The 23029-nt window shown below is 41.8% G+C and overlaps 2 protein-coding genes across 9 annotated transcripts in view; one reads left to right on the top strand and one right to left on the bottom strand.

Moving 5' to 3' along the window:
* The window catches only part of GABRB3 (gamma-aminobutyric acid type A receptor subunit beta3), a 190373-nt gene extending 170059 nt beyond the window's left edge, over positions 1–20314 (bottom strand). The window contains exon 1 of the mRNA XM_054076932.1: positions 19924–20314. Coding sequence (XP_053932907.1) covers positions 19924–20024 — 101 coding nt within the window. The 5' untranslated portion in view covers positions 20025–20314. The remainder of the gene's footprint in view (positions 1–19923) is intronic.
* GABRA5 (gamma-aminobutyric acid type A receptor subunit alpha5) overlaps positions 1–23029 on the top strand; it is a 56896-nt gene that overhangs the window by 28209 nt on the left and 5658 nt on the right. For all 8 annotated transcript variants that reach the window (XM_054076996.1, XM_054076982.1, XM_054076963.1 and 5 more), the window contains one exon: positions 18301–18444. In XM_054076996.1, the coding sequence (XP_053932971.1) occupies positions 18301–18444 (144 nt within the window). The remainder of the gene's footprint in view (positions 1–18300; positions 18445–23029) is intronic.

The following is a 23029-nucleotide window of genomic DNA, read 5'->3' on the forward strand; positions in this document are numbered from 1 at the left end:
ATGAGTGTGCTTTATCTGGCACTGCTGCTTTTCAGCTCATGCTTGCATGCTCCATGATGAATGGTGAGCTCATGGGTGATACGTCTTCTATATCCACATCAAGCAGAACAGCCACTGTTAGATGGAGTAGTAGGTGCAGACAGCTAAGTTGATAACTTGGTTTTACATTTGTAGAAAAACAGAGCTTTCATTGGACAATATCAGATTGATGTGCTATTGTGGTACTTAAGTGAATCAGACTGCAGTGCAGTATGTACATCACATATATTAAAAGAGATCTAGAATATTAAAACAGGAAATATCTTTCCATTTGGCTTTAATAAATCCAGTCCTATATCTTGTTACATGATGTTGCATACACATGTATTTTCTACATATGAACAAATTATTCTAAACTGTATGCTAAATAATGATTTTTCCTCCATTCCAAGCCTCTAATCCACCACACTGCTGCCTTGCCAGAAGCTTACTTTAAAAATAACCTCAGGGGATCAGATGGTTATATTTAAAAACAAAGCCCTTAATTAAAGTACAGATGAAGCTACTACAGTAGACATTTTTTATTTCAGTAATCAAATCAGAGGTTCCAGGTGCAATCAGTGTCTCTAAAGGCTTTTGAAAATTACCAGCTAAGGCATTTTGCTACTCTCTGAAGCCACCTAACTTCAGCATTTTTTCCGTGTTTTTTCAGTTGTATCAATTTAAGTCACTAATCCTAGCAAGATTAAGTTTTGCCTTTATCATCTACATCTGCCCTGGTTTAATAGTGGCTATGCATTGTCTTCTAGTGATCGTACCAAGAAGTAAAAACCCTGTTTACAGTAATGATTACCAAATTGCCAAATTTAAGATTAACTGAATTCCCTTCCCTCTTCCAATCTAGATAGACTCAGTTTCATCTGAATGGCCACCAGTATTTTAGATGGTCACCGAGTGCTCAAATGTGTCCATTTACTTCAGCAACACTGATTTACAGCAAAGCCAATGTAAATCTGAAGGTCCATACACGTTTAGACTCAACTTAAAAAATTATATACAAAACATCCGTTTCATTCCACTCTTGAAAATATGAAAATATCTCCCAGGAAAGTGTCATTATTTGTATATAAGGTACTGGAAAGCTACTGAAAAGAATTAGGATGAAAAAGAAAAATAAGTTATCTTTCCTTGTATTACATATTCTTTCCTGTATGGAGAGGTAAGGTTGAAGTCACACCTGTTGGTTTCTAGTTCACACTATAGAACTGGAATGTTAAATAGTTTTATGAAATCATAGAATCACTGGGTTGGAAAAGACCTCTTGGATCATCGAGTCCAACCATTCCTGTCTGCCACTAAACCATGTTCATGAGCACCTCATCTACCCGTCTTTTAAATACCTCCAGGGATAAGGACTCAACCACCTTCCTGGGCAACCTGTTCCAGTGCCCAAATCTTGCAAAACATGCAATATAAAACTAAAAATGACATATTTAAACAAAGCCTGCAGCAAAAATCCAAAGCTCAATCTTGAAGTTAAATGGATGCTTCAATGCATTAGTAGTCTAGGTACAGAAAGGTACAAGTTCTAACTCACCACACAGTAAGACACACACATAAAAAACCCAAAGTGTGCAAGTGCAGGAGGTAACATTACTAGAAAAGCTACAAGTGCTTAGAAGTAGTACAGTCTTCAACAGCATTGAGAAAACCTCAGCAATCTGTCTGAATGCAATTACATGTTCTGCTTGTGCCAAATGTATTACACATTAATCACCTATCAGGACACGGGTTATTTTAGCCCTAGGGAAAAAACAACACTGAAAAGTCATATTTTAGGTATGTGAGGGCTGAATACGGTTTTAGTTCATGATCCTTGCTGTGCTTGGTGTACAGTCCTAGAGTATATTTTATAAGCTACTACAAGTCACCTTTAAGGTCTTCCAGTGTATAGACATGGAACCATTTGACCTTGCTAGTCAACACCAGCAGCCTCTACAGTGAATAAATGTATAGGAACAAACTATAGACAAGATTTCAGCTTTGGGAATATCTGTATTACTGATCTGACAGCTCTTTAGTAATTTATTGTGAATTAATATGCAGGTGTTTACACAAGTAGTACCCAATAAGTCAGGATTTGTTGAATTAGCCCAGATGTATTTTAGGACAAAACAATATTTATTCCCTATTTACATCAATATGGGATTGCATTAAATCATCATAAGGCTTGCAGCAAGGCAAAGCCTTCTGGGCTATATTATACACATGCACATGCCCTTTCTGCTTTTGCTTTCCTCCCTGTCTTTCCCCTAAGGCTTTCTTTTTTAATGGTCTTCTTTCTGAGAAGGATTTTGAAAAGCCTTAAGGAATACCATCAAAGTAAATGTTAAACATATTATCAATAGAGCTAAGAGGGTGGAGAGGTGGTCACACGGTGGAGAGAACAGGGCAGTGAAGCAAAGCAGCCAGCGCACAGGCAGATCAGTAGCAGAAAGGATGCCAAGAAGTGATTGGTGCCACATCAGAGGGAGGAACAGATTATTATTTCTGTGGCTGCATAAGCATTTACCACACTTGCTATAATTCATCAACCAAAAGAGAAAAAGCCCTGACATTTCCTTCAGTGTTAAAGAGAAGGAAAGTTAACTTTTCTTATAGAAATAAAGGTAAAAGTTGAATTTTTATGTCCTGTTTGCCTAGTTTCTTGTTATATCACTATTGCGAGAGATTTTATGGGCCTAGGCAGCATTATATGTCGCAACAGAATATTTTGTAGAAATAATTAAAAGCAACGTCAGTTATGGGAAAAGGGTTATTAAGTTACATGCACACACACCACTGGCCTAGATACCTGCTGGGCAGTTCAAATGCCAGCTACAGAAGTAATAATTCTTGATTCCCTATGGCATGTCATGAATAGCTATGCTGGTTAGAGCCCAGAAGTTCAAGGATGGCTTCTAATGAACTGAACAAAGCAGATTTAGTTGTCTTCCTCTTAAGTACAGCATCCTAGTGCTCAAAGATGGTCTGGTTTTTGTCCAGGAGGTGGATGTACGTGGATACTGTACTGACACTTGCATCCCTGTTAGCAGTAAGGCCATCCTGCAGGAATCTCATTTAGAGATACAAGGGAACTGGAGATGGTGTATGAGCACAGTCTTTCGGGTCTCAGCAAACAGGCTCTGCTCCCTTCAAACAAGGGATGATCAGTGGGGTTGGCCATGGCAGTTTGTTCATTACCTCAGGGTGGTATGGGAAGGAGGCTAGTTTCTTCCATGGCCAAGTTTAAAATAAACTTTCTGCTGCAATTCAAGTGCTGACCTGTACTCTAAATAAATTAGCTGATCAAACAGGATTCTGGTGAAATTTCCTGATGCCAGCCACAGTTTCGTTAGTTGCATCTTAGCCTAAGAAATGCCTCCTTACCCCTACACTGTTTCTGGCATGGGGAATAGGAATTAGATAAGGCAGCAAGAACGTTAAAGCTAGTACGCTTTAATGTTTCACGTCTTCCGCTGATTGGCCTTAAGAGTACATTAAAAGTATCACTTAGTACAGTTCCCAAACACCCATGTGTCACTGGGTAGGTAAGCATCATTATCTTTAGGGCAGCTGAGGCAGAGAAGTTAATTGACTTTCTGTAAGGTCACACAGCAAATCAGTGTCATAAAAAGGATTAGACTCAACTTCTTTGGTTGAAGAGACAGATGTCTAATCCACTAGACCATGAAGGCCTCTGCCCAGGCAACTGACTTAACTCCTAAATCTCATTTTACTCATGCGTTAACTATATCAGTTTTACCTTGCTCACAGGGTTGCCCTGAAGATGAATTAGTTAATTGCTATTAGTGAGCGTTAACCAGTGCTTTGACAATGTCAAATACTGTAAGGTGGAGTCTATTTATGGACGCTATTTCTTGAAGGCACAAGTGTCTGAGTAAGTGTAGTTATCAGATCTTGTATTGTGGAACATATAAATGCAGGAATCTGCTGCCCACTAGTCACTCAGCTGAAAAACAACCCTACTATTTTTAGAGTAAGTAGATAGTCTGATGAATATTCTGAAAATAATGAGATCCCCTAGCTCATGAGCAGGGTAAAACAGGACTGGTGTTTATTCCTGATGAATTTAATTCAGCCATGTAGATGGCAAATGTTGATCACTGTAGCTCAAAAAAGGGAATTTCCCAACTGTGAGAAAACAACAGTAGGTGAGATTTGCAGCATGTGAAGAAAGTAGTTAATGTGGTTATGTACATCTTCCTTTTTAAGAGCTCAAACTGAGTCATGGTGCCTGCTGTGGTCTTTGATAAAGGAAAGTGCACAGGCTATTTCTGTGTAGCAGAAGACATGCCCCAATTGTTTTCCTCTAAGAAGGCTGGTGAAGTCAGAGTAATGAGGAGACAGTAACTTCAGCATTACCCCAGGATTTTATTGCAACACTTAACATTAAGGCACTCACTGATCACCAACTATCCATGCACCTACAGCTGCTGAGAAATTTCTCAAAAAAAGTATTATAAGAAAACTCCCCTGATGGTGAAGTTTTGCTGTAATGTTGAGAATTAACTGAGACAGAACCGAAGTGAAGGCACCTACAGGGGGTTACTTGATTTTGTGCTTTCCCCAGTTAGCACCTCGGGAGGTGCAGGATAACCACAGTGGGGAAGGAAAACTTCAAAACAGGGACCCTCCAAATAGGCTCTAATTCTGGTTTAATAAAACATGATAAAGACTGTGTTCAGCCTCTCAAAACACATGGATAAAAGTCTCATATAAGAATATCATTAAATGAATAGTAAAGACAAGTCTTATTTTTAGGAGAGTTTGAAAAGGGCAAATGGCACTTTGGTTGGTTTTCCCGAGTTGCTCCCAAGGAGAGCTGGAAATGCCATCTCACATGTAGAGGCAGAACTTTTCTGTTATTCATCTCTATCAGCTGGCCAAAAGAGGCTCCTAAGTCCATTCCTGAGAGCAGAGATAGGCAGTATGTCTCGTTGACTCTGCTGGAAAGCATTAGTGCCTTCTTTACGAAAGGGCACCTGGACAGAGACAGGGAGACTCTGTGAAATGCTGAGTTGCCAAATTCAAGACTAAGTTGTGATTTTGCAATTTAAGGCAAATCCTGTTAATATAGAAATTACAGCTTTGGCCTTTATGCAGTTTATAGAAGCTTTACTCCTTTCCTGCTTGCTCATGTTAATGTCTTTTCTTACATTTTCCTAAGGTTTATCACTGCTTACTTAGACATCTCCATTGCAATGAACAGCCGAATGACTAAAATAATGTGAAGCTAAGTGAATACTAAAATTCAATATTTCTAAGATGTTTGACAGATTTCTCTGCTCTCTCCTCCTGTCCTATGTTACTACCAATTACCAACCACCATTTTGGCTGGAATTCTGCCTAATTTTCAGCTGTTCAGAAGCAAGGTCTCCAGACATGCTGAAAGAGATGCTTGTGGCATCATCAGACAGGAAGTTTAGACAACTAGCTTGGACCAGGTGTGTAATTTTACTTAAGTTTAGGTAGTAAAGTATAGGCATCTAGCCTGAACTAATTTTCCGTACAACCCTTAGAATGAGTGGAGCAGGTGGAGCCTGCTTAACAGTATTGCTGTTAATTGCCTCTACTTTCCTTGAAATCGTGGACACATGACTAGTTGTGGGGCTGCATTGTTTAAAAAATTAAATCTTTAGTTCAGAAGTCGTTGTTTGGCTCATGTTGAAAGTCCTGCATTGACAGCAAAGTCTTGGAAAATGGCAGGATGGATCTGTGACATATTTAGATAGACAAATACATCATGGTTAGTTATTTAGACTTCTCTGATGGTCACTGAAAGGAATAAGTATTTCTATAGTGTGGTTCATTAGAACTATTATTAATAGGTGCTAAAGAGGTGATGAATAATAGTCTAGAAGTTTGTATTTTTTGTGATCCAAGCTGAGATGTAGATGAGTATATTTAACTCAGGTCAGAGTAACTTAGAAGTCTGTTTTTCTTTACATCGCTAGCTCAGAAGTACATATTTCTTAACAGGAATCTACTTAGAAATTAAAACGTAGGCTTCTGGGCCTGGACTGCATGGGTTTCTGCAGCAGCTATTGTTATGGGACCTGGTCTGCATCAGGACTTGAAAATTAATACAGCCCTAAGTTCTTACTCATCTGGTAGGTTTCCCATTGAAGTGATACCTTTCAGTGTGACAAAATGGCAAAAGCTCCCTAAAATGATGAGATCAGTCAGTTTTTCTTCACCTATTACAATGACAAACATTCAGGACTTTCCAGAAAAGGCTGGAGAGAATGTGTTTGCAGTTGCCGTCATTAATTACCTTTTCAAAGACTTTGTCATGCATACATGGTTACTGTTTGCACAGAAGTAATTTTAAAAATACATTAAAAACATGATGTTTGCTCCTGTCTGCTCCGCTCGGTGTGTGATTACTTTCCTGTGAACACTGACCACCTCCGGATCAGTTATGTCTGGGTCACCTCTCTTCAGAAATCAGAAAGTTTTTCCTCCTTAGGTTTATAAAGGAACAAAAAAAAAAGAAGTCAGAAAGACTGCTTACACAGGGTATTTTCCATATAATCTGAAAAAGCTGTTGTCTTCCCCATCCATCTTGCAGCCAGCGCTAACCCCAGGCTGCAGATTTGGCCGATGTGCAGTGGCTGAGGTCTTGACTCCCTACCAGCCTGCAGCAGCCACCGCACAGGCAGGATCACCTTTAATGAAACTCTTTTTATATCAATAAGGAGTGCTTCCCAGAGGCATGGGCAGTAGCTTTTGTAGCAGCACTAGAGAGCCCCTTGAGCAGCCATGGCTGAAAGGTTGCGAGCCGCCTGCCTGGGGAGCAGCCTCTTCATCTGGAGGTGGCTCATGTACATCAGGCTTTTTGTGGGGTAAAAGCTCAACCAGTGGTGGTTTTTTGTGCTTAAGGAAACAAAAATCCAGGCAGGGGAAAGAACTGGTGTGGAGATACTCAGCGGTGCTTTTTTATATCTGGCCTGAAAGAAGTCTAGACACAATTGTGGTGGAACAGCATGAAGATCCAGGTGCTTTGCTGATGATACAAACATCAGCATGCATTTCCCACTCTGGAGATTTCAGCCTAAATTTAAAGGCTGCAGAACTGCCTGATTATAGGAAAACAGTGATTCCGTTTGAGTTGTCAGCAGTAGAAAACAACATGCAGAGACTCTGTGCTTAAGCTTTCAAATGACCCTTGGGTGCAAGCCTGCAAAGACAATGCCCCGAAAGGTACAGCAAGGGCTTATGGTTGCCAGCTGTGGATCACGGGGTTTTGTCACTGGTAAATGGTATTTTATTTGTAAATGGGACAAATGAGTAAATATTGCTCTACAGCCCTAAAAGCCAGATTTTTAATGGCTGTTATTTTCTAAGGTGGCTGTTTCCATGGCTTGTAAGCATTTCATAAACGTTTCTGAAACCATTCTCATGATGCTGGTGTAAGGTTGGTAGGTCTCTGCTGCCTGCATTTTGCAGGTGAGGATAAAAAGAGGCAAAGAGCAATTACAGTCTCTTCTGAGCAAAGACAGAGTGGTTCATTGCCTGCTTTTATTGCTTCTGTCATTATGGGTCCCTAGGTTCAATTAGAGCTTCCCAGTGCTACTGCAGTACATTAATGACAAAATTACTTGCCTAGGGTTTTTTCTTTTGCGGGGGTAGGGAAGCGAGGGGGAGCTGAAAGGCACTGCTGAAACTTGGATTTCAATTTCCAGTCTGGCAGCTCCTTCATGACACTTCAGTCTCTGGTGGGCCAGTGAGCCCTCCCTCTACATTACAGCATCCCATGGTAGCCTCCTCCCCTACACAGAGAGCCAAGATAGACTGAGCTGTGATCTAGCACTGCTGCGGTCCCAGCTCAGCAAGCTTCTTCAAAGGAAACAGTTGTTTTGCTTTGTCTTCCATGAAGAAACATGAGGGAAGGAGGAGTGGGAAGAAGGAAAGCCCAAAGAGCCTTCTGTTTATCTGCTGTTCCCGCATCATACGCACTGAAAGTCTTCTCACAGCTAGCCTGTGCTAGCAGTTAGCCATTTCACTGAAAGCATCCCAGTGGTAAATCTGTCAGCAAAGCTGGGATTCCTCCCTCCTAAATTTATATTTCTGAAGAGTAAATATATACGGCTGAGCTGATCACTCTCACCCTCTTATAGTCAGGGGACAGAAGTAGATATTTTTAGGTTCAGGTTAATCTCCTTCTAAAGCGGATGACTGAAATAGGTCAGCCGATGCCTGTAGATAAGGAATTGTTTTACTTGTGCACAGGGAAGATGAGATCATGCACACCTTTGTGCCTGGGTCTCCATGACTGGAAGGGGCTGAATCCCAAAGAGAGGACATGCACCTCAGTGCTATGGCAGACAGCAGGCAAAATGGCAGTGCCTCTGGTAAGCAACAGCACACCTCAGAGAGACGCCTTGTATCCATCACTGAGGTTGGGCAGTTTGAACCCACAGCCTCGGGAGGTTTCGCCTTCTTAAATACAGGGCTGCACTGCTTCCCATGGCAGGAGTCTATAATCCGGCTTCTGAGTTTCAGATGACTGCACCTCTGGTGTAGATATAAGTTCTAGTGATTGCAATGTCAGAGCAGTATTAAAGTGGTTGAATAATAATATTTCAGCCTGCTATCTCTACATACATATTGATTACACGTTCACACAGTATTATTAATGTAGGAGTACTTCTGAGATTTGTAGATTTCTTAACTAAGGGACTAGTTTCAGAAACAAAGGAATATATTTAGTTCTGCAGGTAGTCCCAGTCACTGTTGGCTGGTTTCGGGTCATGCTGATTTTTAAGTGAGGGTGCACTGAATGGTGAGCTCAGCAGACAGGCTACCTATGATGGGTGAGTTCCTGGTGCCATTCAAGAGGGTGGGAAAAACATCTGTGTGTTACAATGAGGTCACGGTTTCTTTATGTGATGTTAGATGTGGCCAAAAATGCCACATTTGTGAAAACACTCTCCGCAACAAGATCAAAGGGAATATTTTCTAAATGTCACTCCACGATTCTCAAAAGAAACTCCAGTGATATTCCTGGAGAGCTGATCGGATTAGCTTTGCTGATATTAAGGAGCAGCTTGCAAAATGAGTGGACCACTGCAATCAAGATTGCTTAGAGAGCAAGATGCTAGGCAAAGTAAGTAATGGTGTCAGTCACACTTTGGGGGATACTTTTGTTTAACTTGCAAAAAGTAAATTAAATCTCTAACATCTTCCTCATGACCATGCTGGTTTTGCTAATGAAGCAGTTAATATAGCTGCCTAATATTGTGATTGTGGATTCAAAATTCATTAAATGTTAGTTCAGCGCTCAAACTGGCTGACTGGTTTGGAATTACCATATGCATGGCCTACAAAGTAGTTTCAGAAAGGTCCCAGGACATTTCAAATTTTTCAGTGTTATCCCAGCACGTGCTACTGCTCTGTTGCTCTAGTTCTCTAGCAGTGGATATTTATACCAGCCATAACAGAAAAAAAAAAGCAAGCATCAGAGGCTGGAATACCAGATTTTGACCTGTTCCATGTGAAAAGCAATTGTGTAGCTGCAATTAAATGTGGTGTAAAATCAATTCTCAGATGAGTTCTAGATCAAGACAACTACCACTAAAACTAAAAATAAAGCAAGAAGCTATTTTATAAATACTGATTGCAATGAGAGGAAGAAATGGGAGGAGGTGGACGAAGGCAGGCATTGCCTGCTCACTGATGTCAGCTCTCAGATGAGGGCAAGAGCGGGGACATTGAGAAGATGATCTGCTGCTATGTGGTGACTTGGAGCACCTGAATGTGTAACAGCCCTGCAGTAGACCCTGTTTAGTCACCCCTTTGAGTCAGCTCTTGGCAGGCATTCCATACTGATGGGTGGCACACTCTAGTCATCTACACCTGCATGTCTGTTGCTATTTGAAGTGCTCCAGGATGCCCCATGGGAAAACGTTTTCTTTGCTGTTTTGTTTTCTCTTTTTCTGAGCGGATCCTGAGGACCTGCTACGCCAGGACACACAGCTCAATTTGACGTGCCATGCCTGGTTTTTAATCCAGGTGCCTGTGTTGTCTGATTTCACAGCAAGGAGTCAGCCCTCATTGCTACAGCCCCGTTTCTTGGGGAATAGATGCAGCACTCTGACTGCTCCCCCATGGCCACTTGAGCAAGCAGGATGGGGCAAGGAAGAATTGACACTGTCACTGGTGATGGTGCCTGCATGGCAGCAAATATGCACACTTTTTTAAGAGGCATTGCTCAAAGTGCCATGCTGTCTCTACAGTCATTCTGTATTTCCCTGCACGGCTCCTAGCTCAGGGCTCTTGTGAAGGTACTGTATCAGAGTGAAGTATCAGGACAACTGTTCATTAGTATTCATGTTACATTCATCATTGGTATGACTGTGATTTAGTGTACCAGCTTGCAAATAGTCAGTTTATTGTATTTAAGGAGTCAGCCTATGCTAATCATAAATCACACCTCCATAAACACAAAGCTGCTTTCAGGCAAAATCATAAGGTGGGTTTTCTTTTTTCTTTGCCTGGTATTTTTGAGCTCTAAGTCAGGTCACATTTAGAGTTTTCCCCCAGGAAATGAAACTTCTAAAATTAAGCAGGACCTTCCACCTGTTGCTAGCTTTGAAAAGCTGAAGAAAACGGGTTTTACAAAACTGTGCGTCTCAAAATTAATTTCACACTTATCTTCAGTTTTATATGTCTCGCAGCCTCGTGGGTACAGTTGGTGCTTCCATTTCATTTCCAAGCCACAGACACTTCTATCACATTCCTATTCCCACCTTTTCCTGAGGTGACTTATAGTCGGTTTGACCTAACTTAGGGCTTTATTTTTTTAGTGAGGATCAGTATAGGATATTACTGTTGCTTAGTAATCAAGCCTCTCAAAGACCTGTCTGGCACATTTTTCAGAACATCCTATTCTATTCCCTACAGAATGTGACAACAAGATCAAATAAAACCTTATATGTGGAAAAGATATAAAACACTGCTTATATTATCAAATTGTATTTTTATTGTAACATCTGGAAGGACAGAAATGATCATTTTAGTAATGCTGGACTTCCTACTGCCCATTTCACAGTCAATGATGTCCTATTGTCTTTTGTCATCAGTTTTCATACAAGAATTGTTTCAAGTCCATGAATAATTTCCTCCTTGTATGTTGTGCATTGTCCCATCTAGAAGATATTGTGCTATTCCAAAAACATTTAATTCTGAGCACTTCATTTCTACTCACATTGTGTCCCATTCTGAGCTCCCCAGTATAAGGAAAATATGGACTTTGTGGAGTGACTCCAGTGCAGCGCCATAAAGATCATTTAAGTACTGGAACATCTTTCATATGAGACAAGGCTAAGAGAGCTAGGACTATTTAGCCTGGAGAAGAGAAGGCCCAGGGGGACCTAATCCATCTGTGTTAATACCTGATGCAAGCGAAAGAGGAAGAGGGAGCCAGGCTCTGCTCAGTGTTGCCCAGTGACAGGACAAGAGGTAATGGGCACGAATTAAACAACATAAAATTCCATCTGAACATGAGAAAACATGTTTTCACCGTGAGGGTGACTGAGCACTGGAACAGGTTGGCCAGAGAGGTTGTGAAGTCTCCATCTGTGGAGATGTCCAAAATCTGATCTGGCCATGGAAAATCTGCTTTCAGTATCCCTGCATGAGCAGGGGGTGGGACTGAATGATCCTCAGAGATGCCCTTGAGCCTCAACCATTCTGTGATTCTGTGTGATGCAAATTTTGTTATCCCATGTTATCCCACACACATTACACTTCTTAAAATCATGCATGCTGTTTGTCCATATGCTGTAAGCTCATGCCATTTTAAATGATCAGTCTTAATTCTCATGAATTCAAAGTCCTTAAAGTAATTTCCACAACCATCAAATTCTCCCAAAACCAGCAGAATTCATCACGCTATGGCAAAATCTTCATTTTAGGGTCTTAATCATTGAATATGTGAATAAATTTCTCTCAGTATTTAAATTCCTATTCTACTTTAATAACTTAACTGTTCTTAAAAGCTATTTCCCCCTAGACCCATTCCATGCATATTTAACATCACGTCTTGTTATTTTTATATTTAAAATTACATCTTTACTGGATCTCTTTTCCACTAGTTCTTCCTACAGAGTGATCTCGTTTGTACATCAATTTACTCTTATCAACTCAATTTAATGGAAAATTCCAGTGACAGAGCTCAAATCTGGCCTCGGTTGCATAGACACAACTGTTGACAGATGCTTTGTAATGGATTAATAAGTATTCGTGCACAAACCAGAAGAAACCAAGCCTGGTACATGATGGCTTAGTAGCAGCACTGGTTTACTGCCTGTAGAAGTCTTTGAGAGGTTGTTAATCTAGATCTCTGTTGAGTTGTCTTAACAGCCTCTAAGTGAGTCAAATACATTAATAGGTAGATCAGATAGAAAGATAGATATTTGTATGTGTATTCAGATTGTAATTAGAACTTAAAAAAGCTCACAATTTATACACATCTTTCACAGTCAACAGGCTTTGATGGGGATTAGCAATATTCCCAGGATTGGACAGTCTGATGATCTTGTGGCATGTAATAAATATCATGATGATGAAGGCTAAGACTGTACCTGCAATACTATAATTAATATAATAGAAAACAAGCCAAAATTCATCTTTCTACAGTATGTCTTTAAGTTAATTGAGCCTCAGACTAGCGTAATTCTGAGAGAAAAGTTCTAGCCATAGCTTGTGGATAAATGGTTTGTTTGATTGTGGAATGTACCTCAAGCTTTCAGAGTGGGCACACATACGGACAGATCTCACATTTCAGAGGTTGCCTTAACATAATTATGCAGGCACATATTTTATGGCTTCCTGTGAAGTCCTATGAAGGCTGTGAGGGATTCCTTTTTCCAGATTATTTCATGCTGTGTCATGCAGACACAAAAAAAAAATCAGTCCTAGAAATACATCTGGGTCCTAGAGACTCAAGTTTGGACTCAGCCATACACTTTTAAGTTTATTTGATTTAAGGAGCCAAGAAATGCTTTTTTTTCCTTGCATGTTCCCCCCTCCCACACCGCTTTGTATTTGATTGATTTTATTGTATTGTAATATGGAGGAGAAAGAAAGGCAAGAAGGGAGAGTGTCTGTCAGTTGCCACAGATGCCACCACTGCCCTGTGGTGGGGCAGTGGCAGGAAAAAACTCCCTTCTTGTGGACTGCTTTTCAAATGTACGGGAGGACGCTGCACTGCTCACACTGTTTCATTCACAAATAAAACCAAGGAATACAGGACACCCCTCAGTGCCAAGGAGAATGGCAGAGATCCACCAGGTCTTACCAACTGGCTGCTCTTCTTTGTCAGACCTTGTCTTAACGTATTTCCTCCCTGTATTTTGGCTGTGGTCACTCCCCTGCCCTCTGTTCACCGGCATAAGAAAAAACACTGCATGCTTCTCTTGCCAAATATGTAAGAGCAGGAAGAGGGTGGGAGAAGAGCAACGGAGATCTCTACTGTTTTTATGTAATATAAAAATTTATATTACATAAAAACAGTATGTTGGGCATTAGAATATAGAAAAGTTAATCAAGCTCATCAATAAACATATGAGAAGAAATTACTTATTTCATCATTCTAGTAGGTGATAAACCTGCAGTTATTTATCAAATGTCCACTAGGAATAAATGTCTGTTGTCATTGTCTCGCTTTCAATAACATTCTACCTTTCCGTAATTTTAGCTGTGACTAAAATTACAATTGCTCAACTGCTATATTCTTTTTTTTTTTTTCTTTTTGAAAGAGTGAGCTTAGAAGAGAAAAATAATTTAACAGGGCTTCCCCCTTTCTTTGGGAAGCCAACAAAATTTTTGTAAAGAATGCCAAGTTTATTATTTGGATTCATAAAAACAGAAGCAGCCCACTTGCTTAAAGCAGAATAAATACCAAGCAATCTGATTTGGATTTTCAGTGGCTTTGAATTTCAGCTTGCTTTTATGGCAATACCAGCAGCATTCTCCAGGTTGCTAAACCAAAGCTCCTAGTACATTTTTTTGTCACCCTTTAGGAGATTTCTTGTCACCACACTCTGTGCCATGTGGAGGAGATGAGGGCCATATTCCCTTTTCAGCAGTAAACCTTTCCTATAACTCTAGGAAGCATGAGCTGAAATTCTTCTGTCCTTCTGCAAGCAGGGCTCTTAGGCAACCTACTGGAAGCCTTTTCTAAGTGAAAGAGGGTTTCTACACAGTTTGGTATGACATTTAATAATACCATCTCTACATTAGCACCAGCTCTATCCTGATAGAAAAATGACATTATTCTAAACTACTCCCACACTTGCGGCTTTTAATGTGAGTATTCCTAATTGTACTGAATGGGTTATCAGCAGCAGAGCTGGAGCTTTTGGTAGTCAAGTTTGAGATAATTGAGTTTGAGGTTTCTGGGAAGACATGGCATTAGATTTGCAATAGGAATACTTCTATGAGACCTGCTACAAGTACACAGGTTTATCCATCTACAAGTACACAGGTTTATCCATCTGCAGGTTTATCTAGATGGCCAGAATATAGATGGTCAGTAGTTCAACCGCTACACCAAAGTACATGGGGTGGCTGTCTCCTGTCAGAGCTGCAAGATTCTCTCAAGGGTATGACTGGACTAAGTGGGTGGCTCTATCTTTTGAAATTCAAATTCATGTTTTGTCATTTTCTCCACTATTCTTTCACCCAAGGAGGCTTAGGCATCAGAGCCTGGCCTGTTGTAAGGAAAGGAGGCACTAGGCCTAAAATCTTACATTACAGCTTTTTAAAACACAGACCATATTTTTTTTATTATCATTATTTCTGTGGAACATAGATAAGGATCATATCATATATGTGATCCACCACAGCAGGCTGTCTCTAGCCAGAGGTCAATTCATCCTATTCCTAATACGGCAAACTTCTTTCGAGAAGCAGGTTGCATAGGTTTGCATTGGTCTCCACAGGAACACAACTGTTACCCTCTTGTGTTTTACAGTCCTGGTCATAACCATCCTTCTCCTGCACATGAACCTCTTCTAGCTGGCCTATTCTCCCTTTTCCCGTAGATACTCTACTCCTGGCAAAACAGCGGCACAGCTCTCTGTCTTCTTGCCTCAAAACAGATATTTTCTTCTGAGAGAGGACCTGCAGGCTGGAGTCTTCCTCCCAAGCAAGGGACTGGCCTCAAGTGGGCAGCCTCCCTTCCCTGCCATGGTTTTAAAAGAAAGCGGCCACACAAAGTATTGCTTGTGCATACCAGAGAAATATGGGTGGAGTTGTGTCACCTTCTGGCCTCTGTCTGAATTACAGATATTTTTGTACAGGAGGAGGAACTGGGCTTCTCCATACTGTCCATAATTCTCCAACTCTGTATTGGTTCATGTGTTTAAATACCCAGCAAAGGCTGAAATTCAAAGCAGAGGCACCGATTGATTTTAGGACCCTCAAGGCTAGGCAGAGCAGAAAACTAAAGAATACTTGCTAAGGCTTACAGGCTTATGTTCCTGTGTAGTAGCAATTTCAGTGAAATTTGGTTACAGAGCTGTCACTGGGAAACATCTAGTCAGGCTGAATTATTGTGTGTTGTTGGCAGAAAACAGGACAAAACAATTATCCCAGTGCCTGGGCTCCCAGCAGTAATGGGGAACTGCTGAGATGGGATACATCTGGATCATTACAACAAGAAGTCAAATGCTTTTTTTTTTGCATTAGGAAGTAAAATAGGTAAAAATCAAATTCTCTGACAATCCCAAACCTGTCTACACAAATCCAGCACTCACTGGGGATATCAGCACATGAACAACAAATACTAGACAAGCATTTAAAAAGGAGGGCTTTCTGCAGCAGCAGCTCTTTAAAATGACCCATCTTCTCTTACTTGCCTTATCCAGATATGGCTTTGGAATTATTTACAACATGTTGTGGACTTGTAATCATCACTGAGATGAGAAAGTATCTCAGCTCTAAAGGGAAGGTGAAATTCCATCCCTTTTTGTGATGCAAATATTTTGAAATAGGGAAGGCATTCCTTCTTAAACTTTCAAAGTGGATCTTGAGATGTAATTACAGTAATTTTACTGCATAGCTACAAATACAAGCACATGGAAGGCGTGTGGGCAGTCCTGCATGGCTGTGACTAACAAGGGATGGAGGATTTGTAGAACTTCAACTTGCAAACCCAGGATCACCTCCAGCCATGAATATAGCAGCAATGACTGTCAGATATGTGACAAAAAAAGATCCCATCTTATCATTATCTTTCCGTTGACAGTATTATATAATTTTTTTCTCTGAAGGTTATCCATTGTTCAATTACATTCCCCACCACCAGTTAGGAAATTGTGTCCTTTATTCATCTGAATCTGCCTGAAACCCTCTTTCAGGCACTGAATTTTTCTTTTCCTTTTGCCAGTAGTACCAGAAATTCCCCTGGTTTTAGATTTCGGTATGCAAGTATCTATACTCAGTGCTTGAGTCACTTCTCAGCTTCTTGTCAGTGAGCTAAATAAGTTGAGCTCCTTAAGCTTCAAATCATGACTTGTTTTCCTGTCCCTGGAGGTACTTGTGACCCTTTGAACTCTCGCCCCCTCTCTGTCCTCATTATTGCCACATCTTTTCTGAGGTGTGGACAGCAATGTATGAATAGCCATAAGCAATCAGACCAAAGATGTGTCTAGCCTTGTGCCCTGCCTCTGGCAGTACTTCCCTCCTGCCAAGTGATCCGCAGCTCATTGTGGTACACACATATGCTCTTAATTTGAACCACAATCGCTTCCCATTTTCTGCTTCATATTCCTGGTTGTGTGGATCCAGGAACCGTCTTAGCATATTTCCTGCCATTGCAGTGCCTCAGAAGTTCACACTGACCTGCTGTCTGTGAGATTTTTTAAGTCCTCCATGGAGCTATAGCTTTCCAAGACAGCTTACTAACTCTAGCAAACAAAAATCAGTCTGATGGAGCCAGTACATACAGTCCTTCAGGCTAATCTCTTTGGCTCTCAAGTCTTTTCCTGGAAAGCCACCATGTGTTGCCTCCTGCAGAGATTACATTGAACTAGGGTGTGAGTTTTTCCAGAAGAAAATATTATGCACCCCTAACTCAGAAATTACAGAATGTAGAAGGTGAGATATTAGTTTTGACTTCGGACCATTCCAACTCTACCTGCTTTTCACCTCCTATTAGCAAATCTTGTCTGCTTTCCAGAGATTTTAGTACAAGGAACTCCAGCCTACTGTAACATGCCTGCAGTAACGTTACCTGAAAACTTTCAATGATCAAGGTGCTGTAAAAAGTCTGAAAGCTACTTAAATTAAAAAAAAAAAACCCATATTTAAAAGTGTAGTCAGCTCCTGGATTTTCTGAGACTGTCTGCAGAAAAGGCTTAAAAATAAAACCACCAATGACTGTCTTTCTAAAAGAAAACTAAGATTCCCTCATAATAGCATAATTATTCCAGGTATTAGGACATTAAAAATAACAGTAACGTTATAGAGCAAGGAATACATTGGCAGTAAGGCCACCACCTTTTTTTTCCTAGGACTTCTAATTGAATGTGAGAGAAATCTTATCACATTTGCGTCTCCAGGTGTTTCTGCACCACCACCCATTTGCTCTGGTAGGCATCTCCCACTCCCAGCCCAGTCCTGCTCTCCTTCATGCAGTCTCAGCCTTGGATCCCATCTCTGCTCCTCAGCATTCCAGGCACTCCCAGCCCAGCTTCCCTTCTACACCTATCCCCTGCATGCAAGACCTACCCTCTCATCCACATGTCCATATCCCAAAGTCAGCACGCACACCCCAGACCCTGCACTTGCACGTGGCGTCACTTAGTATTTTATCCTGGAGAAGAGAAGAAACACAGAAGGTCCCTGTTGTTCAGGCACTTCAGGTGTCTGAGTCCTTTTAAGGGAAGAAATCAGCAAAATGCCTTTTGCAGCTTTGCAGGGGTTTGTGAGGTACCAGATACATGAGTATGGATCTGAGCTGCTCTTTCCCAAATCAAGTGGTTGTGATGCATTATATTTATACCTCCATGGTTCCAGCCTTTGATAAACCATCCCACACATATGTTATATTAGAAGGCTTCAACTTAATTTTTTTTTTTTTTTGAGCTGGGCATATGGGAACATGATTACATCATCTTGATTTTTTTTTTTTCTCCATTCACTCTTACACCTCCATTCTTCCCTCTCTCCACCATTTATCATTTAAGGATCCACTAAAACGTTACACTGTTTTACTCATCTGTCTATTTTTTTCCCCCTTGTCAACAGACGCTTACCCCAATTCTGAAGTGATCTATGTGTGGACCAATAGCACCACAACATCTGTGGTGGTGGCCGAAGACGGTTCACGACTTAACCAGTACCACTTGATGGGACAAACTGTAGGAACTGAAAACATCAGTACCAGTACAGGTAGGGAAGAGTATTTCTGCCCTATTATTACTGATAGCTGGAGCGGAAGAGAATGCCTCCCGGCTCCTGTAGTTTTGCAAAGAGGCTGGGGAAGCATCTGTGGGATGTGGGGTGCTAGGGAGAAGATCTCCCGGCTCCTGTAGTTTTGCAAAGGGGCTGGGGAAGTATCTGCGGGATGCGGGGTGCTAGGGAGATCCCGTGCAAGATGCCACTTACTTAGCAGAGGCACTGAAACACTGGGAGGGTTATATGCTGGCTCTTAGGTGCTGTAGCTGAAGATGCATCCAAAGCCCTGCTATTTAACGGGAGCACTGGAGAAGCCGCAGGCAGCTGCTTGGCGACTGCCTTCGCTGAGGCTGCCAGCACTATTGCTGGCTTATTTCCCTGTGGGAAATAACCCCCTCGGGAGGCAAACACCACTCACGTATTTGATCCGTCTCAATCATCTCTTTAAAATGATTTGCTTGATGAAACAGTCGAGAAGAAAGGAACACGGGGCAGGGGTGGGGGCTGTGGCGTGGCTTTGCAGCGTGTCCCGGAGCCCTCGTGGCTGGAGAGGAGGTGCAAACCCTGAGGATTCCCATCTCCTCCCCTGGGCCGCAAGCGGAGGCGCCAGATGTGGCAGCATTAGGGAGGCAAAGAAGCTTTAATCCACGGCAGGGCCCCCACGTGAGCCGTCCCCCGCTGCTTCTTAAGGCTCCCACGCAAGGGCAACCCTGGGAGCGCATTGGAGGGGGGACTCCTGGGGGGGTCGAAGCAGGGACAGGGCTCACGTGGGCTCGGCAGGATGAGGGCTGAACCGGGTTACACAATGCATTCGTCTGTGGAGGGTTAGTGGCACCCAGCACGGGGCGTGTCAGCCTGGAAACTACACAGCCCGCTGCGGTAAAGGGGATTCCTGCTGCTGCTGCTGTTGCACTGGGGCCTGGGGAGGGGAAAGGGGGCAATCTGCAGCCCGAGGGGAGCAATTCCTGGTGGCAAAGCACAACAGAGTCTTCTGGGAGACCACTATGTCCCTGGGGCAAAGTGATGGGTGCTGAGCCGAAGGCAGCATTGTAGAGGTCAATGTATAGATCAAGTCAGGAACCTGGTTACTCTCCGCGGGAAATTTACGAGGTGTTAAAATACATGTACGGTCACAAAATTGGACGAAAACACGAAGGCACATAAAGCTTTCTGGTCAAACTGTCCAGACGTAGCAAATAAACTGGGGCAGCCGAGCTTGCCGCTTACTGTCCAAGCAGGATACAAAGTGAGGGAAAGCTTGCCTTGGGCAGCACAGGGTAGCCACAAACCACAATCTCCATCCTATAGACAGTCACCCCTTCCCTTTTCCCATTTCAGGAGCCAAAACTATTGCGAAAGCAAAGATATCTAGGATCAAAATAGGTGTGTAGACCGAGTCAGAGCAGCCCGTGTGGCAGGAAAAGGATGAGTACGCTATCTCCCATTAAAGAGCAAAGACCCATTTTTCCTTACCAGTTTACCATCATAGCAGCGTTGTTTTCTGCAATGAAAGGCAGCTCCCCTCTTGCCTTCATTGTTGCCAAGAAAAAGATCCAGAGGATGTACTGGGACATCTCCTAGAAGCTCGTCCTGCGCCTCAAAGCAAGAAAACCACACAGCCCAGGCAGTGAGCGCTCCAGTGTGTCAGCTCCAGGTCACTTCCAGTTTGCAGCTTTGCCTGTGAAAGCTCCTTGTACTCCTTAGCCCAAGGAAACGGGGGACTCTTCAGGCAAATCCCAACGTTTCCGCCCAATAACACCCTCCTTCCTGTATTCTAAGATTTAGACTAATAAATGCTTGTTTTCCAACGTCAAGATTTTATATTAATGTCCTGGGTTACATCTGGGCTGGATGGATTCTGATTGCAGGGTGGATCACAAAGAGCAGGACACAGATTGTAACTGGGGATTAGCAAAATACAAAAATCCGATTTTGCACAGGGAAAGCATCAGTCAGCGATGGATTTTCTGGACTTCATCAAGCTCGTAGGGGGCCAGTAATCAGGGTTACTTATAAAGGGCCCTCTAAGACATTTCTTTCTTCTACTGAATTGTTCAACATGGAAAAGAAAAACCAAATAGCTATTGCACAAATCCAAGTTGTTGGATCTTTTGTGGGTTTCTTGACACACCAAACTACACAGCCCTTACAGCTGCATAGGCAAAATATCTGTGTATGTCATAGCACATTTATGCTCTCCTTCCTAACAGAGTTTTTTGTTGGGTTTTTTTTTTTTTTTTTAATGGAAATGCTGGACCAGCACCAATCCTTTAGGATTCTGCTGATTTTGTAGGCAAGCTGCTAAATTTAGCTGTCAGAAAAGACATCTTGGCACTCTCAATTCACCAGCCAGTCTTAATATTTGGAACATTTTAGCCATGCCACAGAAAAGAGCTCTGACATGTGCCACCTGTTTGGCCTTTTTTTATGCTAAGATCCCCAAATGCCATTCTCACAAAAGACAGGATATTTGACTACTCACACTGCTTTCAACAGGCCCAGCGTCTGTTATGTCCTGATAGTGCAAGTGCTGGAAACAATCAGATATGGGATTTGGGTCCAAATGGACCTCATTGCTTTCCACTAATGATTGCCCAGTTCTGTTACTCATACTCAGAATCTCTCATCACTAACTTTGGATCTGCAGCGCCACAAAACAAAGCAAAACCCCACTCTTTTATCCTTTGCCAGCTGGAGCCTGAGCTCTGAAATATCGAAAGCCTAAATAATAGACGAAGCATTCAACCCTTTGCTTTTCATCAAAGGTGGAGGTGTTCCAGGCCAGGTTGGATGGGTCTTGGGCAGCCTGATCTAGTGGGATGTCCCTGCCCATGGCCGGGGGGGTGGGGATTGGAACTAGATGATCTTTAAGGTCCCTTCCAACCCTAACTATACTGTGATACTATGATACTATGAAATAATTCTGGTTTTCCCTTGAGATGCAACTTTCCCCTGCAGTACTATAAAAAGGACACATACATTTGTCAGGGGCCAAAATATTCTGGATGTCAGCATGGTCAGGGAAGCCACTTTACAGACACAACATCAGGATCTTGAACAGTTGTTCATACACCTGAGTATCCCTAGATACGTCCAGTGGAGAAACAAGCCCGGGGGTTGGTCCATCATCGTTGAAATACTCTATTGAATCCCAGCATAGTGGTGATGGAAAAATTCATCTAAGATCCTGGAAAATTTGTAAGTGTGATCTCCAGAACTCTATCATCTAGATACTGAAAAAAGAGTGTTTTTTAAACCATAAATGCTTAAGACTAGAGGCAGCACAGTGGCATAGCTCTGTGAAGAAAAATGCAGCTATTCGTGATCAGGGCTTTTCATTAGTGCTAAATTTGTTATTAAAATTTTTTTGTACTATGATGAGTTGACCTCATCAGGAACAGGATTCTCTTTTAAGTGCTACATAAACCTATAACAAAAATTAGGTCTTTCTCAAGAAAGCTTATGGTCTAAGGATAAATAGTGGCCTTACAGAAGTAAAAGGGAGCTTTGCCACTCCAACAGAGCCAGGATTTTGTTCTATATAAACAAAAGGCCAACTCAGGCAGCTTTTAGCTTTAATGTAAGCAGTGGTCCCGAGGCATTAGAATACAAGCTGTGGGTTTTTCTTAAGTCCTAAGTCTCCTGGAGGAATCATTCCTAGCATAGGCGTTTTTGAAAGGGAAAGCATGGGAAATCAGGGAAGTTATGAGCTGGAAGAAGAGCAAATATAAAATCAAGGTGATATCATTATTTCAGCAGAGACAAGAGCTTTGATAGGTTAAAAGAAAATGATAAGGTAAAATCAGTTGTGGAGGGCCGTCCAAATGTAAGCATTTGTTTTCTGCATTTACAAAAGGAAAAAAAGCGATCTTGTTGCTCTGCTGAAGCTGCATAGATTTTTTTTTTGTTCCGACTCTGCAAGCGTACTGTCAAAATGAATAATGCACATCATCAGTCCTTAGTGAGCAGGGAAACTGTGACTCAAACACATCCTGATCCAGCAGCAACTAAGAAACAGATTACAGGCAGATAGACCCTGCTGCTCCTGGCATATTTTATGGGTAATCCAGAAACTGCATACTCCTAAATAAAGAGCAAGTGGGATTCCTCCTGAGACCACAGCATGTTCAGCATCCCTTGTACAAAATTACACTACATGAAAGGTAATTAGATGTTGCTTCGTAGGGATTTTCTCCCCAGTTTCACAGCATTCCCTGTCCATCTCCACATGGGAGATGGGAACCATTTCACCACAAAATCACATTCCAGAGAAAGTCATAAAGATTAAGACAGGCTGTCAGGTAAGGTATTTCTGTGCTATTCCAATCTTTCTTGTCTAAAATCCTCAGAACAAACAAGGTCTGTAAACTTCATCCAGAATAATGGAGCTCCTTTAGCATAACATGTAAGTGCAGCTATAACTGCAGAAGCCCTTTCACTGTAGACCTGTTCTTCACTAATTAGCTATGTTGTCACTTAGAAATAATCTGCTAAATCTAACTGCTTAGCAATGCTGGCTGCAGCTCAACTAGAGCTGTTCACTTAAGGCAGAATCAGTATGTTATATATTTTCCTTTTG

This window comes from Cuculus canorus, chromosome 1 (genome assembly GCF_017976375.1).
Source record: "Cuculus canorus isolate bCucCan1 chromosome 1, bCucCan1.pri, whole genome shotgun sequence".
NCBI classification, from domain to species: domain Eukaryota; kingdom Metazoa; phylum Chordata; class Aves; order Cuculiformes; family Cuculidae; genus Cuculus; species Cuculus canorus.